A 23,398-nucleotide genomic window follows, 5' to 3' on the forward strand; every position below is an offset into this window, starting at 1 on the left:
ACTGGCCCATTTGGGGGATACATTGAGCCTAACATGTAGGAATACGGATGGTTGAGTGGGATGGGGAATTCTGGGTGTTTAGGTAGGGTGTTCTGGAGTGTTAGTGGCACAAAACCTTGTACTTCTGGAAATAAGACTGTCGCATTTTGATGTATATAATGCACACTTTTTTGCCCAAATTTTTGAGGGAAAAATAAGGATGTGCATTATACATGGGTAGTATCTGAAATACCTGGTGTATCCATTCCTGTGTTTTGTAATTATTTGTTACAGAAAATTTCTTGTGCCATAGTATGTTCAAAATAAATGCTAAAATTTCTTTATAATACAAAAACCAAGTATCTAAATATAAATAAATAAAAACTTGAATTAAAAAATTAAAATGAAAGATTTTTTCCCTGAAAGTCTGGGCCAAAAACACGTGTGCACATTCTACACAGGAGCACACGATGCACGGCAAAATACGGTGCCTCTTTCACATCGCGGTTTCTAAATGATGACACTTTAGTTCCATAGGTGTAGCTTCCATGGCAAAGATTTTTAAGTTAATTTTCATTCACAGAAATTATATATGCCGTTGCACAACTGTGTGAATGTCCTTAATGCCCTGAACTGTGTACTTGAAAATGGTTAAGATGGTAAATTTTATCTTATGAATATTTACTGCAACTTTTAAAAATGCATTTGTTATTTTAAAAAAGTATATGCTTAACATAGAAAATGTGAAAAAAGAGAAAGAAAAATATCTCACTACTTACACACCTTTCAATATTTTGTTTCCAATTTTCTGTGCAAATTTTGACACAGTTAAGGTGCTACTCTTATCGCCATGCTGTAGTGATGACTGTCATTAACATTTGTTCTGCACAATAGGGGAGTAGCTAGAACATGGACTGTGGAGCCAGTATGCCTGGGTCCCAATTCTGATCCTCCAATTCCTGATAGGTAACAGGAGACAAGTTACCTAACCTTTCTGTGCCTTGGTTTCCTCATCTAAACCAGTGATTCTCAATAAAGGCAGTTTTGCCCCAAAGGACACTTGGCGTTGTCTGGAGACATACTTGGTTTTCCAGACTGCAGGGGCACGCTGCTGACATGGAATGGGCAGAGGCCAGAGATGCCGCCAACATCCTGCAGTGCACAGGACAGCCCCACAGTGAACGACCTGCCCCCAGGTGTCAGTGGTGCAGAGGCTGGGAAATCCCGCTCTAAGGAAGGTGGAGATACTAGTACCTACCTCATAGGATTGCTACAAGGGGCAAATAAGTTAAAATACACAAAATGTTTAGAACAATGCCTAGCGCATAGTAACTGCTGTGTGTTAGCTGTTATTGTTATAATCATTCTCTATCACTTCATATCACTATTTGTGTTCTTTAAAGTCTCATAAACATTCTCTTAAATAGTTTTTTAATATCTTTTAGTAAAGTATCTTTTCATAAAAACATTGCATACTCCTAACAAGCCTTTCTTTCTTCCTCACCAGATGAAATTAAAGCAGAAATAGAAAAACAGAGGTAAGCTGGGGCACTTTCTCCTTGCTGAAATACAGTTTCAAGGGAGTAGGTAATGGCCGAGGGGAACCCCTTTCTCTGCTCGTTCTCTCATGTTTCTGGTCTTTGGGCAGCACACACTCTCCTGGCCCAGAGCGGGACACACTGCAGAGCTCTGTATATGTTTGAACCGATGCTAAGTTAACAGGTCACTGGCTCAGTAACTGCATTTGGAGGAAGGGGAAAGGAAGGTCAAGTTAGTGGTCTTACACCTTTTCTTGACAGAAGAGGCAAAGCCCTTGCCTCTTGTAAGTCATGCTTCCTTAAGCAGGAGGTCAGCTTGTCTGATAAGAGGCGGCTCCTTATCTTCATAGCAGTGAAGCCAGTTAGTCATATTTCAGAACCAGAGCTCTGACGCGGCCGATGCCGAGATCCAGTGCAGGATGCAGTCGGTATAACTCGCTGACCCGAGACCTCGCTCTCTGCCTGTGGCCACTCTGGTATTTTGTCCAAATGCATGTATGTGTTAATTTTGAATTGTTTAGCCCCACAGGTACAGTTTGCTGGCATTTTTAATGAAATGGTTGCAGGTAGGATGGGCAGTTAAGAGTGAGTGGAGGAAAAGCAAGCTTTTTTTTTTTTTAATTTTCCCCCTCTGGCCCTCTCCTGCTCTCTTCCTAGGCTTGGCACTGCTGCACCACCAAAGGCAAACTTCATTGAAGCTGACAAGTATTTCCTTCCATTCGAGCTGGCTTGCCAGTCCAAGTCCCCACGGGTGGTCAGCACGTCCCTCGACTGCTTGCAGGTACCATGTTTAAAAGTAATCGTGTAAAGGGCATTCTCTTCAGGCCACATTGGTGACCCCTCTGCTTCTTGGAATGCTCTCTGGAATATCAGAAAAAGAAACGTTCCAACTTACTCTTTTTTTTTAAATTAAATTTGAGAGGGAGGGAGGGAAGGTGGGGGGGAGACAGAGAGAGAGAGAGCAGGGGGAGAGAAACAGATAGACATTGGCTTGTTGTTCCATTTATTTATACATTCATTAGTTGATTCTTGTATGTGTCTTGACCAGGGATTGAACCCTCAACCTTGGTGTATCAGGACAGCTCTCTAACCAACTGAGCTGTCTGGTCAGGGTCACATTCCAACTAATTTTTTACAGAGATCTCATGAGGGAGGGAAATGAGAGGGGACTGACCTCCTCACCTAATATAAGAATTTGCCCTGGCTGGGTGCTCAGTTGGGTAGAGTGTCATCCCAATACACCAAAGTTGTGAGTTCGATCCCCAGGCAGGACGCCTACAGGAATCAACCAGTGAAAGCATAAATAAGTAGAACAACAAGTCAATGTTTTTTCTCTCTCTCTAAAAAATTAATAAAATAAAAAAATATTTTAAAAAGAACTTGTTTCCCCAGAAGTACTTTGTTGATCTCTCTTATGTATGTTGTTCTAGAATATTTGCTACACGTGGACATATAAGATGTTTTTATTCAACCAATTCTTTGTTGGCATTAAAATTCATAGAATCAAGTAGAGAAATCTATATATAATCAGATCTCATTATTTGTAGTAATATCCTATGCAGTTGTTATGAACACTGATTTAGCAAATTCTGAACCATTTTCTAAAGGAAAAACAGGGTTAGGTTCCCTTGAGCCTCTGGCCTCAGCATGCTCATCAACTGATCAGTGTGCAACTGTTCTTGTGTGTTTTGTTTAAAGACACCACATTTCCTGTGTACTGCTGATGCATTAACAGTGAACTCACAGTCCGCAGCACTATACCCTGTGTGTGAACGAAACCTACCCAACACACATGATTTCTCCATAAAGCACATCTCTGCCTTCTTGTTCTTAGGAACACCAGACAGGACTTCACATTACGGTTGAGGGCTATTTTAAATGGCAAAATTCTGTGCTATTCAAAAAACAGAAATAGGAAAAACATAATACTAAATAGACCACAAAAAAAGACACTTTACAGTATGAGGGCTGAATCAAGAAGGCAGAGTGTCTCCTTATTTGACCTCAGCTGGGAACCTGTGCGTCCAGTGATTCAAAGTTTGCGCTGCTCTGAACGTGTCTGCAGGTGACTGCAAAAGCACCACAAGTATTGATTTTGGGCTTACAGGTACATTTTAGGAAGTGCACTTATTAATACAAAGTCTGCAAATAATAAGGATTGACTGTACTTAGACAGCCAGTAACCTTGTCATAAATTACCTTTCACTAACGAAGAGGCAGAAGAAAAGTTAGGGTGACTTGTCCAATGACATACAGGAGATGAGGGACAGAAATAGTGCTGCAACTTGGATCTCTTAATTCCTGGTCCAGCATCCTTGGTTTGTTTCTTTTCTTTTTTTTTTTAATTTTAAAATTATATAGGTTTCAGCCCTGGCTGGGTAGCTCAATTGATTGGAGCATCGTCCTGTGTACCAAAAGGTTCTGGTTGGATTCCCAGTCAGCACATACCTGGGTTGCAGGTTCAACTCCTGGCCAAGGCATGTGTGGGAGGCAACTGATTGATGTTTTTCTCTCACATCAATCTTTTTTCTCTCTCTCTCTTCCACAGCTTCCTCTTTAAAAAATTATAGGTGCAGGTTTCAGGTGTACACTTCTATAATACGTCGTCTGTATATTGTCTTGTGTGTTCACCATCTGGTATTTTTTTAAATGATCTACTCCTGAGGTTTCTGTTTGCCTCAGAACATTTATTCTTAACCCCAGTGGGAAGCCTGCATCAAAGAAAAGAAGCTTGATACTTTTTTTTAATTGATTGGAGAGATCCACAAATTATTGGTACTTTCTAGAACAGGAATGGTGAATAGGTTCTGTATTATGGCTGTTTAGAAGCAGTGTTGGAAAGATAATGAAACGTCATCTGGGTTTCTTGAGGAAGTGCCACGATTGATTGGTAATGTCTGCTGAGGCACAGGACTGCCAAGTGGTGGTGGGCATGCCACATTTCTGGCATCTCTAGTCTGATATTTAATAATCATTTTTCTCTGATATAGCTATACTTGAAAATTGATAACAATTTCTTCACAGAAGCAACTCTTCCAAATGAAAAGTCATTTGCTCATTCAGTGTAATTCTGTACAGATTGTCCTATGTATATAACAAGCCAAGAATTCTTAAACAGCAGACTCAAGTCATACTTCTATCCTAAAATATTTGTTGCTGTGGAACATTTTCTGAAGAAATTTGGCATAAGTTTAATTTTAGCAGTTTTGTCCTCATACTGAGGTTTAGTTTCGAGGGTGCTGATGGTTGACGTTGTTGGCGTACTAAATACAATGGCTAACGCATGAGCACTCAGCCTCTGCTGGGCCCACCCACGGAGCACACCTCTGCTGTGCAAGGTGCTTTATCATCGTCACCTATTTAATCTTCCCACAGATCCTCTGATGCATGTACTCTCATCCTCATTTTAGAATCAAGGAAACTGAGACTTAGAGAATAAAATGACCAGCCCCACCGAGTTCCCCTGGCCTAGAAGTGATGGAATTGGGCGGGTGTCCAGGATTTCTCTACTCTATGTCTCAGTCCTTAACTAGGGGCCTTAAACTGTAGTCAGGAGCCAAATCTGGCCTTCCACCTGCTTTTGTAAATAAAATTTATTGGAACACAGATGTCTTAATCTGTTCGGTGTGGTATAACAAATACCACAGACTGGGTGGCTTACAAGAGACATTTATTTCCCAAAGATCTGGAAGCTGGAGAGTACAAGATCAAGGTGCCAGCTGTTGTGAGAGCCCTCTTCCTGTTTTGTTGGTAATTAAAGTTTGATGTCTTGTTCTTACATGGCAGAGAGAATGCACTAGGTTTTTTTTTTTCCTCACCTGAGGACTTTCTCCTTCATTGCTTTTAGTGAGAGAGGAAGGGAGAGAAAGAAACATCAATGTGAGAGAGAAATGTGGATTGGTTGCCTCCTGTTCATGCCTGGACCAGGGATTGTACACACCCTGGACCGGGGATTGAACCCAGAACCTAGGTATGTGCCCAGAGCAGGAATTGAACCCAACCTTTCAGTTATGGGGTGATGCTCCAACCAACTGAGCCATACTGGCCAGTGCTGTGATGTGTCTTCTTATAGGCCATTAATCCCATCTCGAGGACTCTGCCCTCATGACCTCATCTCAACCTCATTACCCCCAAAGGCCCCACCTCTGAATACTATCCCGTTGGAGTTAGGTCTTCAGCACAGGAGTAGTGGGGAACAGACATGCAGTCCACAGCTGCAGCCACGCCCGTTGGTTTGTGTGCTGTCTGCGGCTGCTTTCCGCTGCTGTGGCTGAGCTGACTAGGTGCAGTGGAGACCATATGACCTGCAAAGCCTGAATACTTAGTATGTACTCCTTCACAGAGAAAGGTTGCCAACCACTCAGAACTATTATCCTGTAGTTCTGGACTCTAATTGAAAACATGCTCCCTTTTCCTAGAGATAGTCTTTGCTGGAACTCCGAGTGTGTGTATGATTTCTCACAGAAACATCGATGTCCTGCTTTGACTGGGGTTGAAAATTTAAGAGCGCAGTGCCTGTCTTCTTTGAGTTGTACAGCATATGTTAGCTCTTTGGAAAGAACGGAAATTCTCTGTAATCTAGTAGGTGCTCCTGTGTCATCTTTTTATGACATGGAGAGTGGCTAGGTGCTCCGCAGAATACTGAATGAAAATTTCATTTCCTCTTGGTGGCTGTCTTTGCAAAGCCTGTTTGACTGGCTTTTCCCAGTGTGGGAGAGGGAACTTTTGTCTTGGAAATGGAAGGCCAGTGTCTAGGGGTAAAGGTTGGTTTTGGCAGATTGGAGCCAGCTGCAGACACATCTGCATTTTGCCCTGGGCAAATGTGTCATCTTGGAGTTCGGAGGGGTGGTAAAGGATCTTGTGGGTTTGCGTGAGCAGTTAGCTTGGAGTTCTGTCTCCCCATCGGGAGAAGCCTTCCCTCTGCTCCTGCCGCCAGATGATGAAGACCCTCCGTATTCCTTTCCTTGGGCAGCTGGTCTGCCGCACGGCCGCCAGATGATGAAGACCCTCCGTATTCCTTTCCTTGGGCAGCTGGTCTGCCGCACGCTCCCCAGGCCAGGACCAGGGGACGGAGGGTTAGGGTTCAGTCTTGCTTAAGCTAATGAGTGATCTCCAGGTTTCCCTGGGCACATGTCCGTAACAAAATGTTTCAAAGACTGTGTTCCCGATATATCCATATTTCTTCAATTGTAAGATTATAAATACATACTACTGTTATTAAATTACATGTATTATAAAACATATAAAAATAGGACTTTTAAAGAAAAAGACAAAAAACTAGGTAGGAATAAAGTGGTGCGATGTCCTTCCTGCATGCCGGTGAAGGCTGTGGGCAAGCCCTGGTCTGAGCTGCCCTGTCCACACGATAGCGTTGTCCTCTAACGTATTCTTAGAAAACTTTGGGTTTTTAACTGCACGTTTGTAGTTATGTAGAATACATGACTGTATTCTTCGTTAAAATNAAATTACATGTATTATAAAACATATAAAAATAGGACTTTAAAGAAAAAGACGAAAAACTAGGTAGAAATAAAGTGGTGCGATGTCCTTCCTGCATGCCGGTGAAGGCTGTGGGCAAGCCCTGGTCTGAGCTGCCCTGTCCACACGATAGCGTTGTCCTCTAACGTATTCTTAGAAAACTTTGGGTTTTTAACTGCACGTTTGTAGTTATGTAGAATACATGACTGTATTCTTCGTTAAAATATTTTTAGAGCTTTAAAGATAAGGCTGGAATCCCTTGGACTCCTTGCTCCAAACCGAGTTGCCTGTTTAGGTGTCTCATTATCTTTTTATCACTTATCTTTCTAAATAAATGGCATCATTTGTACAAATTTTTCTGCAGCTTTTTATATTCAGCCATGTCTTTTTAAGATCTAGTTATATTGCTGTAGGCAAATAAAGGACAGTCCTTTTGATTAATATAGCATGTATTAATGACACTTTTATTTATCCTTTCCCCTATAGAGGGCATTGACATCCCTGTGCGTGCAGCCTCCTGGGACACGTGTGTCAGTGAGCCAGTTGCCCACAGGCCTTCCTCCTCTGCCCTTCTCTTCCTCGTCCCTCACTGCATCAAGGAATAAGGCAGGAACCTCTCCGCCTCTGTCACTGCCCCCCCCCAACCCCCCCCCCCCAAAGTCCAAGCCACCAGCATTTCCCTCCGGGACAGCCGAGGTGGCCTCCTCGAAGTCTGCCTGCTTCCACTCCTGTTGCCTGCCCTGGTCCTCTTCTCCACACAGGAATGGGAGGGGGGAGCCTTTAGAAATGTATCACATCATGTTAATCCTTTGCCTGAACCTGCCAGTAGCTTTCCACCTCACTCACTGGGCAAAGCACTTTCCCCAGGGAGCTTGCCAAGCACGCTCATGCCATAGGACCTCAAAAATGTTTCTAGGCTTTCTCTGTAAGTACAAAAATACTGTAGACACACATTTTTATTTTTCAAAGTGACATAATGCTATGCATTATCGCTGCAACTTGCTTTTTTCAAGATATCCACAAATCAAACAGGGTCCTGTGGGTCCCATTTGGGACTTTTGGCTTTGGTCTGTCCCCACCCCTACCCCAGAGAATATAAACCCTATGAGAAGAAGGACTGTCTTGCTCACTGTTGTATCCTCAGTGCCCAGAACAAACCTGGCATAAAGGAGGGTGAGAAGGCAGAACTAGAAAGACCCACAGGGCGCAGGATCTCTGCTTTTTTTCTGGCTCTGACTCTGCACTGACAAGGGAGTGAAACATAGTTCAAACTTGTATCAGTTTGAAGGGTCATGTGCCCTTTGAGGAGTCTGTATGGGGGAGAATACATCCAATCTTTTTTTTGTATTTGAGTTAAACACCCAGGAATTCACTTATGTTGCATCAGTCTTGGGTTCTGTGGGGCCTACTTTTGTTCATTTTCATTAAAAAGATTTTTTTTACTGTCTGTAGTATTTGTTCATTGTTTGTTTATTGAGGGAAACTATTCTTTGCCCAGATATTCATGTTTCACAATTCAGGAACACAGGTCAGTGACAAACTTTCATGGAACTCAACCCAAAGAAATTCTTTGCATTGCAAAAGCACTTTGCACTCTGTGAGATCCCAGGATTCCCCATCTCCTCAGAATCTTTCCTGGAATCATAAGTACTGCAGAAATCTGCGTGTGCCTGCTTTCTTGGTTCAGCCACAGCAAACTTGTAGAAAACTGCAGCCCCCAGGGATGCAACGAATACTCCAGCAATACGAAGTCACAGGCCCTTTGCCAGAAGGCCGCATATCTGAGGTTTTGTCAGAGTACTGGAAGAGACAGTGCTTACGTTCTCCTGAACGACCACGTGCCTCCTGGTTGGGCCTGCTTTTCAGCATTCAGTCACTCAAAACCCAGGGCTCAGAAACGGACTTGCAGCCATGAGGAGTGTGGAGTGAGGAAGCCAGCCACCCCCTTGGGAGGCCTGCACGTGCAGCAGCAGTGAGAGGGGATGAGGTGAAAGGGCACCCTGACGCGTTCTTTAAAAGCACACTCAGATCTCTGCCACTTCCCCTACCCGGCCCCGTCTGGAGATCTCTGGGGTTGGACTTGATCTGTAGAGTGTATACAGGCCTTTCTCCTGCTCGCTCAGTCTGTTTTTATTCTGCTTCCCGAATGTGTCACTTTCACAGCTACCGATGGGGAAGAGCCATTGAGAAATGGCGGCAGGCCTCTTCGGGGTGGGCACCTTCCTGTGGCAGTCAGTGGTGGCTGCACTGTAGATAACTTCGGCACTCCTGTCACAGTGCGCAGGTAGAGGCAGACGTGATGAGCCAGAGACCCAGATGGGTAAGGAACAGAACGGCGTTTATAAGAGTCTTCGCTGAGTCCCCGGAAGCAGATGATGCGTTAGACTTCCTGTATCCCAGCAGGGTTGTGTCAGTGAGTGGCTCACCTGTCTGGTCGGCCTTCAAAGTCACCAGGATCGCTTGGAGAACACTGGTGTCTGGGCTCTGTCCCAGAAGCTGTGGCTTAGTAGGTCTGGATTGAGGTCCAGGAACCTGTGTTTTTAATGAGCTCTCCCAGGTGCTTCTGAATCTCAGCTATGCTTGGAAATCACCCTGCTCCTGACCTTTGAGCTCCCTCCCAGCTCTGATTATGTGGTGAAATGCAGGTCATCAGTGAGGTGATGGGCAGGCTGCATCCGAAAGGTGGCCCCTGTCCAAGCCGATCTGTCACCTGATTGTGAGTGCATGGCCCGAGGAGTCACTCATCTCGAGGTAACAGGCATTGTTTGATAGTGTAGATGCAGAGTTTGGGGTTTTTACTTTGGTTTTTGGGACAGAAAAAGTACCGATGTGATTCAACATGCCGAAAGAATGCGAGCAGGCACTGTAGTGTCTTAGTACCGCCCTAACCACAGCTGTTCCTTCTCAAGCAAAAGCGTTCCTAGCTTTTTTACGAATCTTTCCATTTATATATGGTTTTTTTACAGCTTGAGACCCAATTCACATGTCTGTGATTCTCCTATTTAAAATGTGTAATTCTGTGGTTTTTTATATTGATACAGTTGTGCGACCATCACCACAGTCTCATTTTAGACCATCTTTGTCGCCTCAGAAAGAAACCCCATTTCCCTCTGAATCCCCCAGCTTCAGGGAACCACTGACTACCTCCGACTCTGTCATGTGTGGTTTTAATTCCTCAGTTTTTTGCACGAGCGATTGTGTATAGGGATAGTTCCACACCTTGCCTCTTCCATCAGGTACTGTTCACCACCGTGGGGCTCTTCTGCCACGGGGGAACAGACCCAGTGCTGCACTCTCAGGGTGGCTGTGCCCACCATGCCCCCCAGGGAGCAGAGGGATCTGTGGGCACCAGAAGTTAAAGGCCATGCTTGTCATTTGCTACAGTGGGCGGCTTCAGTCCCTGCCAGACAGAAACCTCTCATCTCTGTTCTTTCTCTGTTTAGAAACTCATCGCATACGGGCACATCACTGGCAACGCCCCAGACAGTGGAGCTCCGGGGAAGCGGCTGATTGACAGGATCGTTGAAACCATTTGCAATTGTTTTCAGGGCCCTCAGACTGATGAAGGAGTCCAGTTACAAATAATTAAGGTATTTTCTGTGTGTTTGCCTGGTCTGGATTTTGAATTAGAAACTAGTCCCTGCTGGGAATTTGGATTTCTGATTTAGCACGTGTTAGTCGTCTTGGGTGGTGCTGAGCTGGAACAGAAAAACGTAAGCATCACTTAGATCTTTTATAAAGTGTCAGAACTTATTAGTGTGAACTAATAAGACAGGAAGAGTGGAACCAGGTGTATTTTCAGAGTAAACAGTTCCACTAATAACAATGTAAATTGCTTGTGAATTAAATCGGCTTGAAGTCCTCTGGTCTTGTCCCTTGAATTTCTGGATTCCCAGTCTGCCATTTCTCAGCAGGTTCCCGTTGATACTCTTACCACCAATTTGCTCTTGCCTTCTTGTCCCCCCATTCCATTTCCCTGCTCCGTATCTCCTGCCAGGAGTGGTTTGGCCGGGGGCTTGTCGGAGAACGGGATTGGGATGGGTGTGGCATGCTGCACCTGAAGTCCCGACTGCATTAGCTCTGTGAGGGATGGCTCCCTGTTAGCCACACCCTTCCCAAAGCTCCCTGGAAGACCCACCAGGGAACTGGGAAACAGACCTCCCACCAAAACAGGTATATTTTGTGGTTAATCCAGGTGAGATCAAGTTGGAGCATTTTCCCTCCAATATATATTTTCGGCTTTTTAAAAAAGTAAGCTAGTAGAAAGCCCTCTTCAACACAGTTATCTCAAATAATTTGGACTTTATGGAGTTAAATCATTATTTTTAAACTCAGAGCAGATACTAATTAGTCATCCATTGTAGTTTACAGAGCCATTTTTTAAAAATTTCTCAGAGCAAACAAAACAAAACCAGACCTTGGGGGAGAGTTTGACTGTGGGAGACTCGGAGCAAGGTGGGTGTTTGTGGAGCTGAAGGTCTCGGGTTTTCGTTGCAGGCTCTCCTGACTGCAGTGACGTCCCCGCACATTGAAATTCATGAGGGCACAATCCTGCAGACGGTTAGGACGTGTTACAATATCTATTTGGCCAGCAGAAATCTCATCAATCAAACCACTGCCAAGGCTACCCTCACTCAGATGCTGAACGTCATTTTCACCCGCATGGAAAACCAAGTGGTGAGTGAGTGAGAGCAGGCGTTAGCTGCCGGGGGCGGGACATCGTCCCCACTGTGAACGGTTTGTGGGAGGCCTCAGTGCCTGGCAAAGATCCACTAGCGTTTTGAAGTTTATCCTTTCTTCCTCTGAATTCTCTACACTCTGTTTTTGTTCTTGCTTTAAAAAGCAAGGGAGAGAATCTGTAGCACATGTTTTAACATTTGCATTCACAATTTTTTGAGTTTGTCAAAGGAATTTATTTCCTTTTTAAAATGTTATCCTTCACTTTGGAAATTTTTTTAAACACAGGCTGGTGTGTTTTCTGTTCATTACCAAAATTCTGGGACCATTTAGGCTGAATCCTTTTTCTGTTGCCTTCTAGTTGCAGGAGGCCAGAGAATTGGAAAAGACAGTCCAGTCAAAACCCCAGTCCCCTGTGATCCAAGCTGCAGCAGGGTCCCCAAAGTTCAGTCATTTGAAGGAGAGCCCAGCACAAAGCAAACCAACAACTCCTGAAAAGACAGATTTAACCAACAGCGAACATGCCAGGAGTCACCCTGGGAAAGTGAGCTCAGAGAACGGAGATGCGCCCAGAGCAAGAGGCTCATCACTGTCAGGTATGCCCTGTGTGCTGTTGCTTTCCAGCTGGGCAGGGACAGGGGTCAGTAACGTCTGCAGGAAACCTCTGGTAGCAACCCTTCCATTTCTGGGCCTTCCCCTTGGCTGTCCCCTTTGCTTTCTGTCACGAAACACAGTTCGCGTGGCGTGATGGCCGATGGCCCATTGTTGGCTCTGCAGTGTTCTCTCCGTGCTCCTGGAATGTGTCTATCCACTGCTTCTTAGTGTCAGCTTCAGTGCAGTGGGTTCAGTTGGGTGCACTTACCTCCCAGCAGTTAATTATTTGGGTGGTTAGTCATTCAGAGTCTGTCTTACCCTCCTAGAGGACAGCAAGGTCCCATCTGTCATGTGTACACAGGATGTGCATGCCTCACCTCCTTCTTGGCAGTTGGTAGCTGCTCGCAGACACCTGAGAGGAGAAAGAAGGTGGGCAGTGGCTGGATACATAGATGTACAGATAACATTGTTTTCTTAGTCTATGACTGAGAACATTACTTGTTTTTTTTTTTAATGAAAGAGATAATATTCTCCACCGGTAGTCTTAAAGTAAATAACGTATTAGGCATGAAATTGTGAATTGGGCTGTCATAAGATTATTCCTGAATGTTGCATCTCTCCTTGAGCAGTTGATGCAAACCAGACCCAGAATTGCTATTTTTTTCAGGAATATACCTTCCCAAGTGATTCTGTCAAATAATTCTTTACTCTGGCTGGTGGCCCTGCATCTTTATAATTGCCCTCATGTCTTCTTCTGTCATGTTATTGGTGATGATTTCTGTCATTAGTATGTTCCCTACTAGAGTATACAGATTTGAGCAGCTTCTCTTTCTCCATAATTCACCACAGTGCTTGGCTTATGTGGGAACCGGTCAAGTATCATTGTTGGAATGTTGTGCTGTATCAGTTCACTCAAGGAAAGGACAAAAGAGAAAGCTGTCAGTAAGAACTGCGTGTGTCTCAGGGTGAGCACAGAGGTGCCCACGCCTACTCAGCCTTGCTGTCACGTGTCTTAGGGACAGTGCTCAGAAGCTCCTGCCCCACCCTGTCTGTGTGCCGTCATCTTTTGCCTTCTCAACTCTCAGGGCAAGGACCAGAGTTTTACTGTAACCCTCATCAGGCTGTGGTCAGTCGATCAGTATTAATATTTAAACACCGTAGTAAGCATAGCTGTGCAGATGCAGAAGTCAGTCTCTCTGAGCTGCATGAAAGTGCTTCCACTATGGCCCAAAGTGCTCTCTTAAAAGCCTGCATTAGATCACGGCCCTCATCAGCCTCAGACCTGTTGGTAATTTCCTGTTCTGTCCCATTCAGAGTGAAATCTGTGTCTGCCCTGCTCCCTTGGCTTCCACGGCCCTGTGTGACCTGACCCCTGTCCACTCCTCTGTCCTCTTCATACACCTCTTTCCCCCTCGTTCACTATGCACTCTACAGGTGGTATAGATGGTATTTCTGATTCTTGAAAATGCCACACTTATTTAACTTCCTGCCCCTTCCCTGCCCCCTTTATCTCCAGGTCTCTCAGTTCAAAGGGATCACCCTCTCTGAAGTTCTCTGTCACGCCTGTCTTCTCATCCTCTACTTGATGTTAGTTAATGTTTACATGTGCTCAGTCTGAGACCTAGGCCGCCCTGTTTACGACTATATTCCCAATACCTGGAATGGTGCCCAACACTCGTGGCAGACAGTAAATACACTGTTTTGAATAAATGACAGGGAGGGGCTTGGTCTTTAGACTATAGTTTGGCAGAAACACGGAAGTAAAAATTCTTTGAGAATGATTTGCAGTTTGCGGTGGATTTTGTTGCCAGTACATGCTGTATCCACGAGGCTTCCCACAAGAACATGGGAATCAGATTGCCTGTGCGAATCAAACCTCAGACTTGCAGCTAGGTCAGCAGGGAGGCATGCTGTCGGCCTTAAAGAGCCAGTGGCTTCAGTTCTCAAGGCGTGGCTCTAATGGATGAGTCCTTCAGAAGGAGGGGCCGAGAAGCCCTAGGAGCCGAGGAGGAAGGACAGCCTGAGAGGCAGGTGGCGGAGACAGTGCCTAGAGCCGGAGTCCATGCTGTAGAGGCCTGGGCTTTGGCACCTCTGTGACAGAGCCCACACACCCAGCCCTCCTCTCGTTCTGTCCAAAGGCACCACCAACACATAGCCACCCGCAGCGAGCCAGCCACCTCCTGGTGCTGTGCTCACTGAGTGGGCCCTGCACGTGCGTTTTTTGTTTTTAGCAGGAACCCTCCCCGAGGCCTTCCTGGGGCCGTTGGCCCCCAGTGAAGACAATTTGCTCACTGGCCTGAGCACCTCTTACCCTGCTGCAATTTTTCATCCCAAGTTGATAAATCAAAAGTCAATTTGTCAGTCTTATCAGCCTGTCCAGGAAATGGATCACATGGCCCTTTGTAAACTCACAAAATGAGGGTTTTTTGTGTGTTTTTTTTTTTTTTTAAGCCTAAGACATGCTTGCTTACGTGAAGTTCTGGGCACAGCTAACAGCTGTCCCCAGGGAGACTGCCCCTCTCTCTGTTCGCACCACTCCTGATTACCCAGCTAGTCTTGTCAGGTTTTTAAAAACAGCTTGATGGAGATGCAGCAGTTACCATGAATACACCCATTTAAAATGTACAATTGCTTTTTAGTATGTGCAGAGTTGTGCAACAGTCACCACAATTAATTTTGGAACAGCTTATCACACCCATTAGCACACTTCCCATTTTCTTTTAGGTTCATTTTTAAAATTCTGTCTTTTGAACTCCAACATTAGACATTAGCACTTACATAGCTAGTATGTAGCTATTGTAGGTACACCATTGCCTATGTGTTTACCGGTTTGTTAGTTCACTTTTAAATAACCCGCTTCTAAGTACTGTAAGCAGGGAAAGTTTGTCCTCCCTCAGCCCGTACGGAGGTTCCGATCAGACAGCCTAGGTTCAGATTATGACCCCACCACTTCGTAGCTCTGAGCCTCAGTTTCCTCCTCTGTAAAATGAGACTACAGCCAGTAGTACTGTCCTACAGGTTTATGAAAATGAAGCAAGAACAGTGTCTGGCTATATAAGTATTTGCTCTTATCTTTCAAATAAGCTTCAACTTGAACAACTAAAGAGTTTAAAGAAAAGCAGCAGAGGGGAGCCGATGTGAAGGCCACGGGACCAGCGCAGCGGCCTGCTTCCCTGCTGAGTAAACAGGAAGTTGTAGTGTGATCAGTGCTCAGGGGCAGGGCCTCTGTGCTGCTCCCCACAGCCTCGGGGCCCAGGCACGGGACACATACATGCTGGCTTGTTGGAAGATCCTCTTTCAGGAAAAATTTCAAGGGTTATTTTTGTTTTGTTTATGTAATGTGATGGCCTTTTTGGTCATTGTGATTTTCATGTGTACTTCTGAAAGTCTAGTTGAGGGCTATTTAGCAGTTCTCCCAGAACTAGTTTTCTGCAAAAACAAATGGTGCCAAACCTCTTCTTCCATGTGAACAGTTAACATTTTGCAGAAAAAAAATTCATTTAAAGTTTAGTGAATCTCTGACTATCACATTAGAAATCTCATGCTAAGTTCTAGGTTTACAATGTGGGGAAAGCGAGGCAGACAACGGCAGTCACTTACCAAGGCTTCTTGTTCCCCGAGGTGAAGACGCAGGAGAAGCCATTGTCTTTTGTTCTATTGGGAACCGCAGCTGGATAAAATCTAGCTCCTGCCTCCAGCTTAGGGGTGTGAGGGGGTCCTGAGACTTAGAGCAACGGTGGCTTAGGGAGGAAGAGTGTGTAAGTCAGAGGGGTGTTACTGTTCCACAAAGGGAAACTCAAAATCGTAGCAGATGTTGCCGGGGAGGCTTCAAATTTCATGGACTCGTCTTCTGTTGGCACAATTGTATCTGGCCTTTGTGGGTACTTATTCGTACCCATTGCTTTCTGAAATACGACCCTAGAGAACGTGGACAAAATCTCCTCCCCCGTCCTGTTTTCGCTGGAAATGCCCACATGTATGTGCTTGTGTTTATGTGTGTAGGGACTGATGATGGAGCCCAGGAAGTGGTGAAGGAGATCTTAGAAGATGTGGTCACATCCGCTGTTAAAGGTAAGAACCAAGAACCCGCCTTTCCTTCTATCTCATTCCTCCAAAAAGTCCTTGGTCAGACATTTTAGTGGTGGAGTGCCCGCCCCCAGTGAACCCAGGGAGCCTGAGTCTACCTGTGTCTGCTCATCTTCCCCAGGGAATTCAAAAATGACTTGTTTTTAGTGGTCGACTTTATTTTCATTTGAGTTGGGTGCAAGAAGCACAGTCTGTCCTGACCAGTGTGTCTCAATTGGTTGGGTGTCATTCTGCAAAGTGAAAGATCCCATGTCAGGGCACATGCCTGGGTTGCAGGTTCAGTTCCTGGTCGGGGTGCGAGTATGATGCAGCCGATTGATGTTCCTCTCTCATATCAATGTTTCTCTCCCTCTCTCCCCCTCCCTGCCCCTCCCTCTAAAAATTAGTAAATGAAATCTTTTTTTTAAGCACAGTCTAACGATATTAGGGTTGGAGCTCCACATGGAGACTCAGGGTGCCACTCGCAGGCACGTCCAGTCCCTCCAGGACTAGGCTGAGCCTGAGGTAGCGTTGTTGCTGCTGAATCTCCATGGCCAGCCATTGCTGCATCAGGGAGACAGTCCCTGTGTCAGCAGGTATCAGAGGCACATGGAAGCTTCTTCTTTTTGTTAGTTTTCATTCTAATGCCCTCAGTTTTGCGGTGTGGTTTTAGTGGAATTAAATTTGTATAGCCCAGAATAAATATTGGATGATTTTTGCTTTGTATTTGCCCCAAATCTCAGGTCAGTGGCTAGATGTTGAACACACAGTTCCAGTGTCAATAGACCATTAGTGGGTTAAGAAATCAATAATTTAATGGGCTACAATCTGCATTTTATAAGTGAAAAAATAAAATGAAAATAGACTACCAACTGAATGCATTGCATGTGGCTTATTAAGTATTGTTTTATGAAACATGCATTTCAGTTCTTTATGTGCACATGTGCACTAGGTCACAACTTTTAAAATGTATTTCTTACGGAAGGTCATAGTCAGAGAAATCGGACCTACTGCTCTAAGCCCTATCCTTTGTTAATTTAGGGTACCATCAAGCTATATACGTAGATTTCATTATTTAATTCCTTTTAGAAATGTCTTCAAAATGAAAGAATTCTATTTCACACCCTTAGATTTTTTTCTGGGGCCAATACAAGTCCTCACATAATGAACATTTGTCTGTCTTGTTCACTGTGTGTCCCCCGGTTCCTAGCGCAAAGCTTGACAAATAATAGGCACTTGGTAGACTATTTGTTGAATGAATATATGCTCTGTAAAATCATTGTTGATGATCATGCTTATAAAGTTGTTTCGATGTTCCTTATATATGTAAAGATCCAAATGGTTAATTCCTTGTGGAGTTTCGCTGTTCTTTTATATATATATATATATATATATATATATATATATATATATTATTTTTAGAGAAGGGAAGAGAGAGAGAGAAACATCAATGTGTGGTTCCCTCTTGTGCACCCCCTACTGGGGACCTGGCCTGCAATCCAGGCATGTGCCCTGACTGGGAATCAAACCAGTGACCCTTTGATTCTCAGGCCAGCACCCAACCCACTGAGCCACACCAGCTAGGGCCAGCTGTTCTGCTAATCATCAGATATGCATTCTTTCATTAAATGATGAAGTCTTTTCAATTCTTTGTTTTTCCTTTTTTCACATGGCTTCCAGGAAGCTCAGGTGTACATTTTTTTTCTGTGAGGTTTTCTTTCACAACTGTCAAATCCTTTTATTTATGTAGCTCTTCTTCTCTAATGCCTGTATTAATAACTTTTTTTAAAGTCTACCTTTTTCATGTTAATAGCTTCTAATTTTTTTCGAAAGGGGACAGGATGGGCAGGGCCACTGTAGCACACAATTCTGGAGGCACCATTGACGTGGACTGCAATGTGAACCAGGCCCCCGGCAGCGGGGCTGTGGATGCCAGATGCTTGGAAACTGAAACACCACTTTGGCCATGCCCATTGCAATATGTCCGTCCTGGGGTAGTGGTGTGGGCCAGGGAGAAAAGCGGTACCTGGAAGGTTACATGAATCACTTCCGCATGGCATCAGACTGCCTTTCCAGATAAACGCTAATTCGGGGATGCCTTTTGTACTTGTGTTTGAAGAAGCAGCGCAAAAGCACAGTCTGACAGACCCTGAGATGTCCCTTGGTGAACCGGAGGGCCAGGAATGTGCTGCCCCACCAGCAGTGGACGAAAACTCACAGACCAATGGGATAGCGGATGACAGGCAGTCCTTGTCGTCAACAGACAACCTGGTATGTTGATTATTGACTTACTCAGACTGAGTTTAAGTTTTACCTTTTTAGAAGAGGCAGAGTTCTCTGCCAAAGAAGCGAGTGAGAACCAGCGAGCCCTATCCGGTCATTAGTCACAGAGTCCGGGCATGATATTCTTTGTGATAGTAGGTTCCACTTTAGAATGTGCCAATTAGTGTGGATTGCATACAACAGTGTTATCAAACCCTGTTTATTCAGATTGTTAACACTGACATTTCCCGCACTGTTACCTCTCTCTCAAAGTAATATACACTCATTATAAAAATAAATACAGAAAAGGAAAAACAGGAAGATACAAAAGTCATCCATTGTCCCTCAACTGGGAGGTAACACTTGTTATTAACCTTTTAGTTACATCCTTCTGAACTTTCCTCCCCTCACATTTTTTTCACTTAAATGGAATAACAATATATATACTATTTCGTAACGTACTTTTTAAACTTGATATATATCGAACATTTTTTTCAGGCCCATAGATACGTCCACCACAATTTTTTTAAATAGTTTTATTTTTTGTTGAAAATGTTATGAATTCACTCTCTGTACCTTTTCACCAGTTTTTGTCAACCTTTTTTTATCATGGCCCCTTTGATGAACTTTTTACCACCCACCTTTCATGAAATTTTAAAGGTAGTGTTTATATAACTATGTATACCTGTTTTATACATAAAAAAATAAGATTTTTTTCACCCTCCAAGAGCCATATTTTTGCCCTTATCTTAGCCTGTTACAACAGAATAGCACAGACTGGGTGGCTTAGAAACAACAGATATTTGCTTCTTCCAGTCCTGGAGGCTGGAAGTCCAGGATCAAGACCCCAGCAGTTTTGGTGTCTGGTGGGGTCTGTTTCCTGGTTTGTAGGCAGTTGTCTTCTCTGTCCTCGCATGGCAGAGGGCGAGGGAGCTCTCGGAGGCCTCTTTCATAAGGGCATGAATCCCATTCACGAGGACTCCACCCTCCTGACCTGATCACCTCTCCAAATTCTCACCTCCTAATATCACCGCATTGGAGACTAGTTGTCAGAATACAGATTTTGGGGGACACCGACATTCACTCTGTGGTGGCCCCCTAGGGGTTATAGTACCCCTGTTAAGGATGCACAGAGGGATGGATGTCTTTAAATACATCCACAGGACTCGTGTCTTATATACTAGGCTGACTTGGTTTGCTCACTCCACATTATCGCATGGGCACCTTTCCACATCAGTATGTGTAGATCTGCCTGATTTTTTAATGGCCAGGTAAAATCACTCAGATGGGTTACCACAATCTATTCAGCCAATTCCCTCTAAGTTATTTGAGTTTTATCACAGGAAACAGCAGTTCTGTAATAAACATCCTTATAGATAAATCTTGTGCACATCCTCAATTCTTTCTTTAGGATAAATCCCTACAAGTGGTATTGCTGGATCAAGAGTTGGAAGCTCTGGCCAAGCCTTTTGATCCTTAACATCAAATTAGCCTATTGGGAAGGTAGTGCTGGTATTTCTGCCCGCCTGCAGGCTCTCAGTTCGAATTCTCCCGTATCCGCATTAAGACTGGGCAGTAGCGTTCATTCAGGCCTTTGCTAGTCTGACAGGAGAAAGGTCCTGCCTTAGTGGTTCATGGTGAGGTCATGTAGGTTTGTCGTTTGCGTTTCTTGGTGAATTGATTCTTCATGTTTTTTGCTTGTTTTCATTTGAGATAAAGGTTTCCATATTTCATTAATGAATGATAAGAACTTACTGTATGTTGAAGATACTAATCCTTTCCGTAGGTTACAAATATTTTTTATTTTTAAATGCAGCTTATTTAAAGTTTATTTTAAAACACCCATCATATTTCTCATTTATCATGGAATAGTATTCTTAGAAATACATTTTTACCCAAGGTTATATAAATAATTACTTATACTTGTTTTAGTTTTTTATGATTTAATGTATGTGCATTTATCACTGACACCCACCTTTTGAAGGACAAGGAGCAGGTTTTAGAATTGCTGTAATGGCTCCCCGTAGCTCCTGTTTTGCCATTTCTCCCCCCACCACATCCCTTACTTCCCCACTGAAAACATAAAATACATTTCCATGAAATAATTACATTTTATTTTTGAAGACAGTGATCCTTCTGTATTGACCCTTTGATTTTTCTCATCTCTTTCTCATCTTAGGAGTCGGACACACAAGGACATCAAGTGGTCGCTAGGTTCTCTCACACTTTGCAGAAAGATGCCTTCCTTGTGTTTCGCTCCCTTTGCAAGCTGTCCATGAAACCCCTTGGTGAAGGCCCCCCAGACCCAAGGTGAGCAGACAGCACTTCTTGGCTGTTTGTGGCCCAGGTGACCCAGGAGGATCTGAGGGGTTCCAGGAAACTCAGTGTCTCGGCCCCTGATTGGCGTGAATACAGGAATTTATTCAAGATGGTTTTACAGCTTTTCAAAGTGATAATGAGTTATCTTTGTGCCCCCACCAACCAAGAGTTTGCCCAGTTTTGCCTTCTTGGTTTATATGCTAAAAATAATTCCATTGAACATGCATGCACCCTCTTTTTACTAACAGATTTAATATACTAAGGGTGGCAGAGGCAAGGTGTGATGTGAGCAAACCTCAGTTTCCTGACCTGTTGGAGACCTTTGTTTGCTTCATGGATACAGATTTGAGCCCCAGATTCAAATCAGAAAAGCCACATCTTTCTTTGTAGTAGTGAATGAATTGTCACCAGGATGGAGTGCTGTGGATTGTCCAGGCAGAGACTTTGGAGCCCAGGAAAACTGTATTCAGTACCGGCTCTTCCACTTGAGACCAGCTCCAGGGCTGTAGGAGTTACTGATGTAATCTGAAAAACTGGACCATAGAAAATCACCTTATAGGACCCATTTAATAAAATGATATGTAGTGACTTCCAAGCACAGGGCCTTGCCCCTTGAAAGAGTTTTATAGTCACTATTATTATCGGTGTTATTATTGCTAGTCCTTTATAAGAACCCTCAACTCTTATTTTGTGAACGTAACCGTTAGGGAAATGGTTCATGGAAGATTCCCATTTCTTACCCCCCCTTGGGCACCCTCTTCATTGTCTGTCCTGGGTGTCTTAGTCTCCCGTGACGTGAAGTGCTTGTTCTGTCAGGTTAGTTCCAGGACCAGCTCCCCAGTCGGTTGATACTTGCCTCCTGCTCTGCGCTGCGCTTTGTGGTGGGGGGAGGGGGGGATGGGAAGAGTAGAAGTGGGCAGCTCTTATTCTCACGGGTCTGCAGGTGCCAAGAGGACCCACCTCATGCCATCTGCTCTTGCTCTCGACATTGGCCGCTGTTTCTAGTCCTTAATTCATTGGCTTCTCAGAAATTCTCACCTACAGAGGAATGGGACCTGCTCAAGTAACCCGATTTTTAAATTTTACCTTTTAGCCTCATCGTTGTTCCTCACTTTCTTTGCCAGGTCCCACGAGCTGCGCTCCAAGGTGGTCTCCCTGCAGCTGCTCCTCTCCGTGCTGCAGAACGCTGGCCCGGTCTTCAGGACTCACGAGATGTTCATCAACGCCATCAAGCAGTACCTCTGCGTGGCGTTGTCCAAAAACGGCGTCTCTTCCGTGCCTGATGTCTTTGAGCTCTCTCTGGCCATTTTTCTTACTCTTCTTTCAAACTTTAAAATGCACTTGAAAATGCAGATAGAGGTACGGCCTCCAAATTGGTGTTTTAATCCCACACCAGATGAGTTAACTGCTGGTGGCGTGCTCACCAGGAACTACAACAGCAGTCTACTGACTGCCTCCCCCAGAGAACTTTTCGAATGAATGAGGAGAGACTACCTTTTCATAGCCAGTTACTGCCCCAAAATTTCATGTGCTTTTCATTTTAACCAAAGGTGTAAACCCCGTGGTCCATGTGCTAGACTCAGACCCCACCACTTGTTCGGTAAATTATTTGATCACTAGCCTGTAAATTATTTGAAATGCCCTGAACTGGTTGCCAAGTTGAGAAATTGGATTCTATGTGAAGAACCCAGATTCCTGGTTTTCTCCAAAGAACCCTGCCTCTCCACATGGCAGCTCTTGGCAGTCACTCAGGAAGAGCCACTCCTCCAGTGGGCCCATGTCCCCAGTTCCCTGCAGCCCCACGGCCGAGCTGTTCCACACGGCCAGCACTCTGACACGATTCAGCAACATGTGGACACCACTCTCCCTTCACCGTAGGGTCTGCCCGTCCTCTAAAGGCCTTGGGGTTCGGAGCCCTGGTTCTGACTACTAATCAGTGTCCTCCTTGGTTTCCACGTCATGTAGGTCTTTTTCAAAGAGATTTTCCTGAACATTTTAGAAACATCAACCAGTTCCTTTGAGCACAGGTGGATGGTCATTCAGACTCTGACAAGGATCTGCGCAGGTATGTTTACCCTGAGGGTGAGTGCTTACTCCTTTGGCTGGCCCAGGACCTCTGGATGCGTCCGTTTTCCAAAGTCCAGAGAACTCTAACTCCCCCTTTTCAAGTTTTGGTGAAGTGCTGGGAAAATCATTACCTTAGAGACTAATGCTAACCTAATGAACAGTCCTGTCCCACTGCTCCTCCTCTGAAGGGTGACTGACTCAGCCCAGGTTCCCTAAGACATCTCAGTACTGAAAAGTCCACGTCCCCGGGGAACCCCCAAGGCCTGGAAAGCTGCTTTTCTAAGTCCCAGGGTCCCAGGTGTTGGTGCTGCCAACCCCTGAGTGGGCGCTGGGGGAATTCGAATTCACCTTACACCACACGACCACGTGACTGTAACGCTAGCAGCCTGCTTGCGTCATCAAACATAAGTCCGTAAAAT

General features: G+C 44.6%; 1 protein-coding gene across 1 annotated transcript in view; it reads left to right on the top strand.

Annotated features, from left to right (window-relative positions):
• ARFGEF2 (ARF guanine nucleotide exchange factor 2) overlaps window positions 1-23,398 on the top strand; it is an 89,829-nt gene that overhangs the window by 12,671 nt on the left and 53,760 nt on the right. Inside the window, exons 2-11 of the mRNA XM_037059852.1 lie at window positions 1,487-1,517; window positions 2,175-2,298; window positions 10,439-10,585; window positions 11,493-11,672; window positions 12,034-12,268; window positions 16,269-16,337; window positions 18,451-18,602; window positions 20,773-20,903; window positions 22,037-22,271; window positions 22,878-22,977. Of these exons, the coding sequence (XP_036915747.1) occupies window positions 1,487-1,517; window positions 2,175-2,298; window positions 10,439-10,585; window positions 11,493-11,672; window positions 12,034-12,268; window positions 16,269-16,337; window positions 18,451-18,602; window positions 20,773-20,903; window positions 22,037-22,271; window positions 22,878-22,977 (1,404 nt within the window). The remainder of the gene's footprint in view (window positions 1-1,486; window positions 1,518-2,174; window positions 2,299-10,438; window positions 10,586-11,492; window positions 11,673-12,033; window positions 12,269-16,268; window positions 16,338-18,450; window positions 18,603-20,772; window positions 20,904-22,036; window positions 22,272-22,877; window positions 22,978-23,398) is intronic.

Source organism: Sturnira hondurensis, unplaced genomic scaffold (genome assembly GCF_014824575.4).
Source record: "Sturnira hondurensis isolate 20B ecotype Veracruz unplaced genomic scaffold, ASM1482457v3 Scaffold0011378, whole genome shotgun sequence".
NCBI lineage: Eukaryota > Metazoa > Chordata > Mammalia > Chiroptera > Phyllostomidae > Sturnira > Sturnira hondurensis.